Source organism: Neodiprion pinetum, chromosome 5, assembly GCF_021155775.2.
Source record: "Neodiprion pinetum isolate iyNeoPine1 chromosome 5, iyNeoPine1.2, whole genome shotgun sequence".
NCBI classification, from domain to species: Eukaryota; Metazoa; Arthropoda; class Insecta; order Hymenoptera; family Diprionidae; genus Neodiprion; species Neodiprion pinetum.
This window is the reverse complement of record NC_060236.1, coordinates 3770794-3785543: the sequence shown is the minus strand read 5'-3', so window position 1 is coordinate 3785543 and position 14750 is coordinate 3770794. Positions and strand designations below refer to the sequence as shown.

Genomic DNA, 14750 nt, shown 5'->3' with positions numbered 1-14750 from the left:
CCTGACCACAACCTTTTTCTCTCATAGATTGTTTAGGAGTATCGTGATGTTCATCATTTTAAATTATTTGGTATACATACTGTATTCTGATTTGGTCAAATATCAGCTTTTGTTACACTTGCTAAATCAAACGATTTAGGGGGGAGGGGGAAGTAACGACGAACATTGAAGAAATTTATATAAAATATTGTTTGTACGCTGCATTGACGTGTAACGATGGGCTATAGTAAATTGCGATTATTGCAACTAAAATTTTCGACTGTATAATTTCAACAGTAATATGTATATTGGATGAATAGGCGCAATTTATCGATACGTGATCCTAAAACGATCTATCGGTCCTTTCTTATCAACAGCCTAACTCACTTATAAAAAAAAAAAAAAAAAAAAACAACAACAACAAAAACTTTCTAAGGTTTTCAATTCTATCTCTTATTATTCTATCTCACAACTTACTACAACCTCTCGATGCTTGCTGCTATACCTCGGCCACTGATTGCTCGTTACGCTACATCAACAATGTCTCGAATCACGTCTGAGAATAGCATTTTATCTCAGCCCTAACGTAAGCCTTTAGCCATCATCAATTCCTCTCAGCAAAAATTACTTCCAATTTCTTTGTTCTTGGAAAGAAAAATAAATGGCGGGTAAATTAATTTTAATAAAATATAAAAAAAAATAAAAAAAATACAAATATACATACATAAAAGTATTTCATACATGTATTAGAAAAATTGCTTCGAAGTATGGCAGCGCAAACGAAGTCAGTAGCTACAAATGTTTTAATCATAAAATACAGTGGTGTAATTGTACATATATGTATATATACATATGTACATATTATATCTCACGTTATTTTCGATTATTTTTTTTAATTTCGTTTTTTTTTTCTCTCCAACACCACCATCATATTAATAATTTATTGCTATAAACTTGTATTTAGCTATTAAAATCTGTTTTCAGACAAACGTGAGACATCAAACATGGGGTTTTTTTTTTTTTTTTCTTCCCCCTCTTTCTAATGTTATTAATTTGGCCTTCCACTAAATTCACTGGTTTTTTTTTTTTTCTTCTTTATTTCACACACAGGTTTATTGAAAGTAACGGAATATAGCTATTTTTCACTTGTTTCAATTTGTTTGTAATCAGTCGTAACTGCGAATGATACGAAACACGCGAGTGTTTCTTTATGTAAAGCGTACGAAGCGGTTTGAGAAAAGTAAAATCGACTTTGTAAATTTTGAAGTATCGATTTAAACTCAAGCATTGAGATTTTTTTTTAATAAGCTGATTATTTTTATAGAATCATATGCTTGGAACTGTACTGCATTATCCTAGTGAAGACAAATTAAGTGGCTAATGCTGTCATATTTGGCTGCTACCCAAGTGGAAGGCCTGACACTGTATTATCATTATCACGGTTGCTAAACTTTAAAATTTTTTTTATTTTTAACCCCATTACTTGCGCACTGAGAAACCATTTTCACAGACAAATGTGTGTGTGTATAAATCACCAAACCAGAATTGGTCTTTGTCTATATATTGCCCGAAAACTAACCTCGGAATGGTTCTTGTTGAACTGTGGACGCGATAAACGCACGGGGTGCCAAAACTTGTCAACTGTGATAACGATCGCAATAATATAACGAACTGTCGCATGGGCTATGACATAACTATAAACAACGATATCGTTTATTACCAATGATAGACATATTCAGGGTGAAACGTTATTCTGTCTCGTGGAAAATCAGACATTAATGCTATTTGTTTATTTGTTTATTTTTCTTTGTTAGCCCTTGTCTATTTTGAATATTAGTCTATACGATATTTACCTCTTCTAGGTGTAAATACAGCAGTATTTCTGATTATTCAATTTGGTCAAAATTGTTAATTGTAAATAAAAAAAAAAAAAAAAAAAAAGCAGACCAAAATGCCCTGTCATTTGGAGTAAAGATATTGTATAAATAAAATATCATCAGCATGTTCAGGTAATGATTGGCCTGCCTTGTCTAAGGGAGATGAACATCATTCCTAACACATAAACATTAGTTAAACGCTTGAATGGTGAATATTTTTTTAGCTTTGAAACAAAAAAATACCGTCAAGGATTTATTTATTTTTTTCGAAAAATACGTATTCTCCCTTTTTTTCATACTTTCATGTGAATATTTATACTGTATTGTTTGATGAACAATGTAAGACCATTGAAAAACGATGTAGCCTTGTATGCACGTTAATAATAATGATGATAATGTCAATAACAACGACAACAACAACAACAGTATATCAGCATGAAAAATGGCCCGGAAAGTTGTCCGGTTTATAAGAATATATTAACGCTTTGTCAATTTCATTAGCCGGACAGAGCATTTTTGTCTTTCGTGATATTAATCGTCCTACGACGATCATTTTTATCAATTTATTCGGTAATTTTTTTTTATTTTTTTTTTTTATTTCAATGGTACAGTTCTTGTCTCAGTACATATGTTTATTGATTTTTATCCTACATATGTACGCCATTGGCTTGGCTTAATCCACAATGTTTTTGTTGTTTTATTTTTTTTTCTTTCAATATTGTTTATTTAGTGCATTTGCAAGATTGAAGTAAAAATTGTCGTAAAGTATATAAGTATATACTCAAGTAATACGTAGACTTGACTGATTGATTGATTGATTAATTGATTGATTCATTTATTAATTGATTGATCGATCGATTGAGAGAGACTTGAGAGAAATGGTGGATCTCGAAATAAGCTTAACAATACAACGGCACTTCTTTATTGCATAATATACATTGAAATATTTTTATCATTTGTTTCAAGACTTTTAATCAATTCTGTTTCGTTTATCCACAGTATAAAATGCTCATTGAAATTAGTTCGCGATATGTTATTCCATATCTTAACAAGAAATGCGAGACTTACAAAGTCGGGGAAATTTTATTTATCTCTTCATTGATGAAATATCATGTTTTGTTTTTTTTTTTTTTTCATTCACTTGGCCTTATCGTCGTTGTCAGATTAACTGGAACTCGTGAAGCTTTGATGACATGAAAAACTTGATTCGCATTGCGTGCGTACTACGATGAAACAAGAGATTGGATATGAAAGTAAACATTGACGGCTTGTACGAATTTATACCTAATTTTTTTGGTGCTTTTTATTGCGCATACTGTTGTTTCACTTTAAACATTGACTTAATGAAAGTAAAATCTTTTCACTGTAACACGGTGTGTATTATTCTGTTAAGCATGCGCTGAGCAAATTTAGAGAGCCACCAGAATGTGGTAATGAGAACTCGTAATGCCATGAAGCATGACTATCAGAATAAAAGACAAACTTACTTTGATTGAATACTTCAACTTATTTAGTAATAACTGCTAATTTTTTTTTCCAATCTAGTTACGAGTAAAAGACTTTGCTAAAGTTGTATCTTTAAAGTTTTCGATTAAAAACAAGGCAAAAATTTATATACGTCGTGTCGTTCAATTGAACTTGTTACATTGCAATAACTAAGTAATTCTATTTCCGTACTTGAACTATTTAATATCAAATTACAGTGGAATGGTTTCCAATCATTTTTGCTGCCCAACTATACATTATATACGTATAATTTTTTCCGTTCCTCAAGTCAAATGCTAATTTTATCCTGTCCTTTACACTTTTTCAATCACTTTCTGAATTATACCATTTTATTAACTGTTCCAGAAGCTTCTTAATCATTCAAGTATGTCAATAATAATCTACTGGATGTTGTTCTGCTGAAAATTGTTATTCTTGCTATGATTTAAGTAATCGATCGTTAACATTTAGAATTCTATATTTCTTTCTTTTTTTTTTAAATTCATGTAGACAGCTGTAACAAACATTATTGATCGTCTGTGGTCCAATATTGCTTATCACAATATTTCTGATAGCATTTTCTCTCACCTTGACTTTTAAGTTGTTTGATGTTTAGACTCAACATGGTGTGAGACCAAGCTGTTTATGGCCGTTTTTCTTTTATTGTATTCGTTTATACATGTATATGGGGTAGTCTAAATGAACGTGAACAAGGATTGATCCCGACTCCCACCGAATTGGTCATTGATTTATTTCCTACTTCTACTCCACCAAATATACATTTTTTAATCTTTTCTAATGAAATATGCACTTTGATGTGCAAACGGCCAAGCCCATTTTGCGTCAAATGTAAAAAAGATTTCTTTTTAGTCAAGGAAAATTCACTAAAAATCTCCTATGTTTTGAGAACGTACTTTTTGAGAACAATGGATTTTTGTGCGTTTTTTGTTAAAATCGTCCACTTACGATTTCCAAAAAATTTTGTAAAAGTTATTTTCGACCAATTCAGAAGAAAAAACACAATTTCATCCCCTTTACAACTTTTCTCCCAAATGCACAGTTTTCGAGTTACGGAAGATGACATATAAATCTATCTAGTCATAAACGACAGGTAGAAAAAATCTCAAAAAATTAAAAAATGTATATTTGGCGGAGTACAAGTAGGAAATAAATCGGTGACCAATTCTGTGGGGGTCGGGGTTAAACCTTGTTTACGTTCATTTGAACTACCCCATATGAATATACATATAATTATTTTTATAACTCTTCGTTTTTCACATTCTTAGTATTCCGTGGCCTTTTTAATACTGTATACGTTGAATATCTCGATACGCGAAGCTAGAGAATCGGAAGAAATATGCTACACCTTTGGATTTTTAAAGATTGTTGATTTTTTTATTTGCGTTGTTAAATTTTGTACCATTATTCTGCGTATTACAATCTTATGATCTCATATTATTCAATGGCAATACAGTATTTCATATTATTAGATTACGAAAATAAGTAATAAAAGGAGAAGTTACTAGTTTGTCAGATTTTTAAATAAATTGTGTTGATAGTTTTATTTTTATCTGTTTCAAGGCTAGTGTACCTCTGATTTGCTTACTCGATAAGTTGTTCTAAATTTACTTGGTAAAAAACAGATGAATATAGTGAGAAATGGGAATTTAAAATGAGTGAAATCATTTCTCTGTAAACTTGCAGTTTGTAAATCTTCCGTGACTAGCGTTAAAGTCAGTTTGGTTGCATAGTGCCTTTGTCTGTTCCTCAGCAACAGGAGCAGGATCCCACCAATTTGTACATAGCCAACCTGCCTCTCAACTTCAAGGAAAATGACGTCGAATCTTTACTTGCTCAGTACGGCCAGGTGATTTCTACCCGTATATTACGCGATCCAAATGGTCAGAGCAAAGGTGTTGGGTTTGCAAGGTAATACTAATTAAAACATCCTCCTTAGAATTAGTAACGATTATTGATCTTGTTAGTTCTGAAGATATTATATCTCATTACTTGGCATTGATGTGACACGAGTGGTGATCGTTTTGTATTCATATTTTTTAGAATGGAGTCAAAAGAAAAGTGCGAACAAATTATTCAGATATTTAACGGTAAAGCATTGCAAGGGGCAAAGGATCCGCTGTTAGTGAAATTTGCCGATGGTGGCAACAAAAAGAAATCCTTGTACAAGAGTCCCATATGGAGGGAATCTGGTGACGTAAGCAATTTCGTTTTTTTCTTATTTTTCTCTCTTACACGTTTATGATCCACCTACGAACAATTTTGATATTCCGTCCCTTCTATTTCTGTCTTGATAATATACACAATAGTTAAAATCGCCCTGATTTAGTTTTCAGCATATCTTGAACGAAATTTCTGTTGCAGAGTATGACTTTGAATTACGATGCTAGCGGAGTTGGCCAGAATGGTGTGGCAACGGCTCACATGTTGCCTGCTGCGACATTGGCTCAGTACGGTCGCCACTACGGCCAAGTTCCTGGTTACAGTGTTCCTGGAGGGCCTTGGGTCACTCCGTACATTGTGCAAACAGCACCACCGCACATGCAACAGGTTGACGTGAGTTTATATTTGCCTATCAGGGAATAGATAGCTCAGCTCTCCATGTTATAGAAATAATAACTGTATGTCATTTTAGAACAGAGACTGATAGTTAGATTCTGCATAACGACTGCATTTTTCTTTTTCATAATGTTAGATAATAAAAAAAATTTTAAATCATCAAATTTCTTACAGATGATGCCATCAGCGGATCCAAGCAATGCGCAGTATAGCATAATGCCCCAGCTAACGACACAAATGTCCACTATGCATTTAGGAACAGCTTCCGTGAGTTTTAATCGTCTTTTTAAAGAATTCTAGTTTCACATAATTGGCAGGATTACCTGTATCGGCCGGAGTGAATATTTGATTTTAATTTTCAGTACATAGCAGCGAGTCCTCACCCATACCCGTATACACCGTACCCTGCACCTAGCATTATCCACACTATGCCAATGGGCGATTCTGAGCAGACGAGCAACGCGGCATCCCCGGACGACTCCTATCAACAATACCAGACTCAGCAGCCCAAGTAGGCCACAGTTTATAGGTTAGCGCGAGTATAGTTTTTTAGTAGCAGCCGAATTGACCAGAGCTGTTTTTTTCTTCAATTTTTTTTTTTTTTTTTTTTTTCCTCTGCAAAGTTGGTTTTTTTTTTTTCACACACTTGTTCGTCACTTTTTTTTTATAATAGGACCGTTATGCTTCTGTAGAATTGTTACATTTTCGAATTTATTTTTCTATCAGAACACCGAATTTGAGAAAGGACATTGCGCTATATCAGCTTTTTTTTCTTCGCTCCTCGGAATGTACGTTTTTATCGAGCTCTGCATGAACAATGCTTTCGATAGATAGTTTATTATCACCAATGACCAAAATTTATTGTAAATAACCTCCGTGAAATGATAAATTAAAGATTAAACATACGAACTCATTTGTTCAGAGCAAAGTAATTAATGACAGATGGAATCATCTTGCTTGGTATATAAACAAATTGAGACATGGTGGAATATTTGTAAAATATATAAAACAAACTCTCATTTCATTTGATTATTATTAATGTCTTATTTTACAATCATTTAAGAATTTCGACTGCGTTTGTTCAAAGAGCGTTCAAGACTCGAGGAACATTCGCATTCAGTGATGATAATAAATCTGAAGAAGTATTTATTTTTGGTCGTTTTTATACAGTTGAATAAATAATTTGCTTTCTATTCTGTTTCAGATACGACTATACCGAGGGTTACATAAGTTAGAAGAGGTATACCTGTTTATATGAGGGATATTAAAAAAAAAAAATCTAAGAAATAGACAGAGAAAGAGAAAAAGAGAGAGGTTAATATACGTTACGTAAAAAAAAAAGTCAGAAATAAGATTCTTCCTCATGATAAGTTGACTTGCCAGCCATCTTTTATACATTTTATCCACCAGAATAAATAGGTGAAAAAAAAAGTAGTTAATATTTTGCAACGACAGTAGTAGAGTATGAATGTTGACATAATACGGGAGGTAAGAGGTTTGGGTACCGACCAATACGATCGGCACTAGCTCGTCTCAGCCTCTGTAAAAACCGCCAATGCCAATTTGTGTGTAGCTGACAATGACAAAGGAAAAAAAGAAAGAAAAAAAAAAGAAAAACTGATACAGGGCGATGGGCAGTTTTTTTTTTTTTTCTTTTTAGCGTTGAGCTGATAGGCTTCCAAGGTTTAACTTTAGGTGTATTACTTTACATTTACTACGGAGACGATAAGTTTGAAGAAACTGAACGCTTGAGAAATATGAATAAATATTTTAAAGAAAACCTAAACTATATATTAAAACGTGAAAAAAAAGTGAAAAAAAAAATAAAAATTGAAGACGACGAAATGAAGAATTAACGCTGCTCACATATACAAAGAAGGATTCTTCCCAAGAATTATAATATGTAAAGAAAGAAACAAAACCCACACTTCCAATACTAGAGTTGATAAAAAAAAAAAAAGAAAAAAAATTCCAATTCAGTATGATTGTATGATACAAAACAGTACTACTCAATCCCCCTAACCGGACTGGTGCCAGCTGGCTGGCCGGTGACTTGGCCACTGTGGCGAAGGGGTTTACGAAGTAGATTGACTATATATATTATATCAATTGACTTTGATACATGTATATACATATATTACATATGGGTGATCGATGGTTCCAAATCCCTTCGCCCTTCATTAACGAACTGCCCCACTCGCTCGCACTTTCATCACAATTGTTTTTTTGTTCAGACATTCCAAGTTGGGCAGAGATATAATTATACATACATAACGGTAACGACATTAATATGTATGTATGTATACACTATATAAATTGCCACGTGGAGATTTTTAATCTAATGATATTTTCTATGACTACACTTTGCGTTTTTTTTTTTTCCCTGAAGTTACGTTTTTTCCGTTTATTTCTATTCGTTGTTTTTCCTTTCCCTTTTATTTATTTATTTTTTTTTTTTTTTTTAAATTCACGGATGATATATTTTATGATAGAAGTGGAAAACGAAGTCGAAAATGTTCAGGATATATATAATTATTGTACGAGATGAGAAAAAAATCAGAAAAAGTGAAAAAGTAACTAATGAAAAAAAAAAAAAAAATGATTAAGAACCTAGTACTTTTTAGAAAACATTATATTTATGCGTACGGTTAACGAATCAATATCAGTTTTAATTGTACAGTAAATACAGATATTTTTTTTAGAATTGTGCCTTTTCAGACTAATCCACTTTAGACAGGGATATATGCTGAAAAATATTATAATATATTTTTACGTCGGTATATGCGAAACTTGAGCCAAATTTTTGATCTTCTAGTTAAGAAAGTATAATTGTTTCTGTGTTTGTAGCCGGTTAACCATTACTACTACTACTACTACTACTACTACTACTGCTACTACCGCTACTACTGCTACTACTGCTACTACTATTACTACTACTACTACTACTGCAACTACTACTACTACTACTACTACGTTTGTTTGTTTGTTTATGAACTTGATAGATTTTTGTATGTGTATAGTTGCCACTAAACGGGATTGCCAGATTGTGCGTGACGATCTGCAAAGTCTAGGAAAAAGAAAAAGATTAAAGAAAAAGTTAAAGAAAATGGAAAAAAAATCAAATTTTTGGTGGGTCTCTCTCTTTAAATCTTTATAATGAACCCAACGATCTGCCGAGAGATCCTAATAGACTTGTTGATGACGGGATACACTAGCTAAAGAGTAAATTAATTTAATATATTATTGAGATTGAGAAGAAAACACGTTGTTATGTGTGACGATGAAGATAAAAGGAGAAGAAAAGAAGAAGATGATAAAAATATACCATGGGACAGGCAGAGAAGAATCGTCGGAGGGTTACTTGCACCCAAATTCCCCTTTGAACCTCTGTACAATGATATACAGCCATCAACGTCTCATGTGTGTGGTGCGTCTGGTTTTTAGATGAAAAGGAGTAAATAAATAAAGTATCGAGAAATGAAAAAACAGAAAGCTTTCTACCAAATATGTGAGTTCTGAGCTCAACAAATGGCGGGGCAGGTAGTTAGGTAGCATAGAGGTGATCGTAGCTATTATTATAATATTACATGAAATACGCTGTATTATTATAATTAACAATTACTATTATTGAACGTCATCTAAAGTATGAAAAGATTTTTACACTGTTGAAACTTGAAGTAAATAATATATTTAGTTTATTTTGGTACATCACAATTTGATGACAAAAAATGATAAGATGAAGAATAAAAACTAATAATAATAATAATTAATGGAAAAAAAAGAACATGGTATGAACTATTTTTTAAGAAACCGATCATTACTCGCAATTCGAGTCCATATGCAAGCGAAAATCCAATTTTGTGAACATAATTATTGTTGCACAATTAAACGTTATATTTGTCATCACTGACGACTGACAACAAAAAAAAAAATCACATGTGATTAAATAGTGAATTTCGAGAATTTTACTAATAGACTTGTACTAAATAACTAATATTATTGTGACGACCAAACACGAAAAAAACGGCGCATTAAAAGAGAGAAAGAGAGATAGAAATTAAAACGGGATAAAATAATTATCGAAACAGCTTCTGACTGAGAATGCGCAAGTTCCGGGTAGACACGAAAAAAAGAGAACGACGCGGAGGAAGAACCAGAGTATAATTATTGTATAGGATATAGGAGGATTAAGAAAGGGGAGTTGGAAGTAACAGTAGGATTAAACAAAAAAAAAAAAAGTAAATTTAAATGATAACAAGATAATTAGTTAAGAGTAATTGAGCATAAGAGGACTTGTGTAGCTAGTGTTGACTATGAATAGGATAGTATCTTAATTGATAAGGGACCTAGTGTGTAATTGATTAATGATTTAAGTAAGTTTATAGATAAATAGTTAGGTAGGTAGACGATAGTTAGGAATTAGGATATAAATGCCTCCCCCCCCCCCCCCTTCCTTCCTCCCCTTTTAGCATGAGGGGGTGGCACCGTTCAGCCCATGCATCTCGCACCCGTCAAGACTGACTGGCTATTCATATTAATAATAAATCTTATTATTATTATACAACATATATTATATCTAATGTAATATAATAGTAAGGACTTGCTTGCTGCGCACCACGGGTCAGGTGCCTGGGCCGGCCGGATATGTTTCCAACATTTTGGAACTTGATTCCAAGCAATGCTGCTTTCTGTAAGCTTTCTAGAGAGAGAGAGAGAGAGAGAGAAAAAAAAAGAAAGAAAAACTTGAAACAGCAGATGTGTAGATTAGATATTGTAGTCGTTTAGCCTAGGCTTTAAGTAGAAAAACTAGGGTGTTTTTAAGTGACGTAACATTTAAGTGATATCAGCTTAAAAAGCAAGTCCAGATTATCTCGATGTTGCAGTTTTCAAGCATCATCATCATAATTCGACTTTGTTCAGTTTTTTTTTTTTTTTCTTAGTTTTCAGAGCGAGGGAAAGAGCGAGAGAGATAGAGAGAGAGAAAGAGAGAGAAAGTTTTTAAGTCATTGTTTTTATATTGTTATAAGTAAAGGTTTCTTTCTTCTCATATTGGTTTGCTCTTGTTTTCTTTTTTCTTTCTGTATTTCATTCATTCATTCTTCGTTACATAACTACTAGTGTCTTCAATTGCGTTGAACAAAAAACAAAAGAGATTTAGCAAAAAATAAAAAAAAAAATAAAAAACCTAAAAAAACACAAAAAATGCAACAAAACAACACCAGAACGTGTATTGTTGACACAATACCCTGATTTTCGCTTATTTTTTGTGTTGTGTGGTTTGTGACCAATGAAAAACCCAAAACAAAAAAAACAAAAAAAAAAAAACAAAAAAAAAACAAAAAAAGAAACAAAAAACAATGTCCTAGATTAGCGAAACAAAACTAAACAAAAAAATAAATAAATAAATAAATAAAGAAACTTAGATGTACGAGAATCGATTTAGAGTTAATTATTTTAAGATGGCGAGGCATAGCACGTAGTGAAAAAAAAAACAAAAAAAAATTAACAAAAAAAAAATCTAGACTAAGGCAAGTGTGTCATAGCTAGCTAAGGTAGGGACTCTTAGAAGTCGATAGGTGCTGTAATAAAACAAAGTTTAACAACGGTCAGAATTAGATTTTTCATGAAACTTGTATAAGGACAGGGCATACGCCACTAAAAGTGCCCTTAGTTTATTTTGGATCGTTTAAAAAGCTAGTCTTTGTGTGAGATAATGTGAGGGATTAGGTAGGGTCTTTCAAAAACAGATAGGGAGAAAGAATGAAAGAGAGAGAACGAGAGCGCTGAAGTAATTGGAGAGTGTGCGGCGTGTGTGGGTGTTTGGTGCGTTATCACCTAATTGGAGATTACGAGCGCGCCTTTACTCCCAACAAACCATCATCTGCCTATTACACGAACACGGACTGCAGACACACTGTTACTGTAAACTGCACACTGCAGGTGCATGCTCTGTGGAATGTTCTTATTAAAGAGCATGCGCCGATCAGTCTTAGAGTTACTTACAAAATATGGTTTGGTATTTTTCAAATGAAAAAATCAAATTCCTAATTATTATTATCCCTTATTTTTGATCAATAAAAGATCTGTTTTGGGGATTTTGTTGAATTTTCATTCATTAATGTTCGATTTCCTCTTCTTCCTATCCAGTTGAGAGTATTGTTCTCTTATGCAAAAGTCTCTGTCTCGCTTTTGTAAAGACAAAAATCAATTTTTTTCTTGTTATTTACCCTTTTGCAACAGTGTCTTTGCGGAGTAGAATAATTTTATACGTAAAGTACGAGAATTAAGTTTCATATTCCAACAACTTAAGTTTTTATTTAAAATTTATATTTTTTGAATAATTTACAAATGTTGATTTTTAGACATTATCAACCAATCGCGTGTTTCGACTTGAATATCCTAACAGTGTTGTCGGCCCCGCCAGATACCATGAATTTTGGATTGGACCAGTTGCAGCAGAGAACTTTGTCATCGTGTCCAGAAAGATCAAATAACGGTGCTTTGGGACTGTAAGAAGAATGGGAAAGGTAATATCGACACCACATAAAATGAAGTTCACGTTTATTAATCATGTCTAAGAATGTGTAGAGACTTTATGCACAAACCTTCGAGTATCCCAAAGCTTCACCTGGTTATCGTATGCTCCAGACAGAAAAAGGTATTGATCAGTCGTTGACCAGAAGACAGACTGCACCCATTGCGTGTGTGAAGTGAAAGTTCCCTTGACCACTGATCCCTCTGAAAAAAAAAAAAATATAATGCCAACGTTAGCAAACATCAACGATCATGAATATCCGAGTGATTTTACTACGTGGCATAGATTTCATCCTCACCTGACGATCTTGGGTCGTATAATCTGATATGCCTGTCGGCTGAGGCGGTGAGGAGAGCGTTAGCTAACGGCGAATATGCAACATCAAAGAAGCTCTTATTCCCTGGAATTTCATGCTTGATTCCACCAAGTTCTGTATCCCAAATTTTTAGCGTGTGATCCCATGACGACGTTACTATTTCAGATTTATCTGACCAGACTACACCACTAATTGCCTCTTTGTGGCCTTTCATCGTTATTTCTGGCGTCTGAAATTGCCCGAATTATATTGTTGATAAAAAAAAACTGGCCTGGTAAGTTTTACTGTATTTTTTATTCTCAATCAAATAGTGAACATAATCAAATTTGCCATACAGATACTCACTCTAACTTTACCATGATCTGTTTTCAGCTTCTTTGAGGCAGACTCACCGTCATTGTTTCGATCGTCGACAGCTGTAAGAAAGAGTTTGATTTATGTGATTATTAATCGTATTAAAAAGATGTACAAGATCAGTTGCAAATATTGTTCAGTTCAAAGCCCTAAGTTAATTCATCAAATAACTCTCGTTCAGAATGCACCTCTTCGAACTTACAGGTGGACCAAATCTTCAGCATTGTATCCCATGATCCCGTGGCGATCAGTGTGGCATTATGATTGACTGCAATGTCTTCCAGCCCGCGTTCATGTCCACGACAAATTTGAACGCATTCTATTGAGTTACTTCTGATGTTCCAATCCCATAAAATGGCAGTTTGGTCTTGCGATGCACTGCAAGGAGCAAGAGATTAATGTGTTATTGTATTATATCTCATTAATTTATTGCAAGTAGATTTGTAGCGATAACATGAACGTTGTGTACTTCGCTTATAGTACCTAACAAACGTCGCCCTCTCATTGTCTAATGTTATCCAAGCCACTGCTTTAATGGGCGATGTGTGTCCTGGAATTGTGAGGTGATGTTTTCCTTTCGTATTCCAGATGTGCACGGTATTGTCGTAACATCCCGTCAGTATCCTGTAATTGGTGGAAAAAGTAGCAAATTACTACTGCTTTGTTATGTGTGAGTAAATTTCCCTAGCCAAAAAGTCTGTAATTTTGAAAACGTTGATGTAAAAATTGAAAACACTTGCCAGTTCTCTCTTACAGCAACTGCTGACACCCAGTCATCGTGTATGAGACAGTCTTGGGGTTCCGGAGGAGGATGCCGCTCCACATACTCGACTGAAACGACTTCCTCAGTCGTTACTCCACGCTCATTGATATGCTCGGCTAACGAGGTGCGCAGGAACTCATTGCAGACAAGAAAATCAAACTCTACAGTTGCAGTGGAGTCTGCAGATTCTGTATAACATTTGTTAATGAATCAGATTTGCAGTACAATATTTCTACAACAGATACGAGCTTTTCCAAAGTTCAGGAAATCTCACCTCTTAAAAGTTCATTGAGTATAGTATTCAGTTGATCAGTGAAAACTGTTGATGGCACAGACAATGGATAGTCTGGAACAGCGTACCTGAAAATCGAATTTGTGTAGATACAAAACAGTGAAATTTATATTGGCGTTGTTTTAAAAGTATCAAATTTCTATATCCAGTTTACAAGAGTCTGCAGTACAGCCGACAGCCGTTTGTTCCACGTGTTTAGCTTTCACATCAAAAACCTGACTGAGCAAAACGTGTGTTCATACTCATATTTTTATATACTCACTGTTCTTGTTTCGTGGTGAAGCGTATTTGGATTTGCGGAACGTCGTCATCGACACTTGCCATCGCGACGGTATGCTATTGAAACTGTGAAATAACTGATGAAATGATTATTAAGTTAAAGCCGCTCCGTTCCTATTGTCAACCAACAATTTCGATCTAACTTAACCTTGTAACATACAACTATCATGTACAGAAAATGCGTAGGAGGAGTGAGGATACCCTCGTCACAGCTTGTCTCTCTCGCTCTACATTTGATTGGCAGATACGCTTCCTTTCAGCCAATCAGATGCGGAGTGAGAGAGACAGGCTAT

At 33.9% G+C, this 14750-nt stretch overlaps 2 protein-coding genes across 20 annotated transcripts in view; one reads left to right on the top strand and one right to left on the bottom strand.

Annotated features, from left to right (window-relative positions):
• The window catches only part of shep (alan shepard), a 42853-nt gene extending 31384 nt beyond the window's left edge, over nt 1–11469 (top strand). For 13 of the 19 annotated variants that reach the window (XM_046627597.2, XM_046627599.2, XM_046627600.2 and 10 more), the window contains 6 exons: nt 5113–5270; nt 5403–5556; nt 5724–5915; nt 6093–6185; nt 6281–6429; nt 7123–11469. In XM_046627597.2, the coding sequence (XP_046483553.1) occupies nt 5113–5270; nt 5403–5556; nt 5724–5915; nt 6093–6185; nt 6281–6429; nt 7123–7153 (777 nt within the window). In that variant the 3' untranslated portion in view covers nt 7154–11469. Of the gene's footprint in view, nt 1–5112; nt 5271–5402; nt 5557–5723; nt 5916–6092; nt 6186–6280; nt 6448–7122 lie in introns of all 19 variants that reach the window. The other 6 variants (XM_046627616.2, XM_046627614.2, XM_046627609.2 and 3 more) reach the window with 3 other exon arrangements.
• A 737-nt stretch (nt 11470–12206) lies between these two features.
• On the bottom strand, nt 12207–14635 carry LOC124219678 (ribosome biogenesis protein WDR12 homolog). Its single transcript, XM_046627620.2, has 9 exons — nt 14441–14635; nt 14161–14246; nt 13864–14074; nt 13607–13747; nt 13326–13501; nt 13115–13185; nt 12752–12998; nt 12524–12656; nt 12207–12425 (listed from the first exon to the last, which is right to left on the bottom strand). The coding sequence occupies exons 1-9, from the start codon at nt 14500–14502 to the stop codon at nt 12287–12289; spliced, it is 1266 nt and encodes a 421-aa protein (XP_046483576.1). The 5' UTR covers nt 14503–14635; the 3' UTR covers nt 12207–12286.
• Nucleotides 14636–14750: the final 115 nt, after the last annotated feature.

What these genes read in the sequence shown, in the direction of transcription:
- LOC124219678 (XM_046627620.2), bottom strand. Translation starts at nt 14,502, where the DNA reads ATGGCAAGTGTCGATGACGACGTTCCGCAAATCCAAATACGCTTCACC. An exon ending in GAGAGGGCGACGTTTGTTAG is followed by an intron (nt 13,502 to 13,606) that starts GTACTATAAGCG and finishes TGCTCCTTGCAG; the next exon opens with TGCATCGCAAGACCAAACTG. An exon ending in CAGATCATGGTAAAGTTAGA is followed by an intron (nt 12,999 to 13,114) that starts GTGAGTATCTGT and finishes GGGCAATTTCAG; the next exon opens with ACGCCAGAAATAACGATGAA.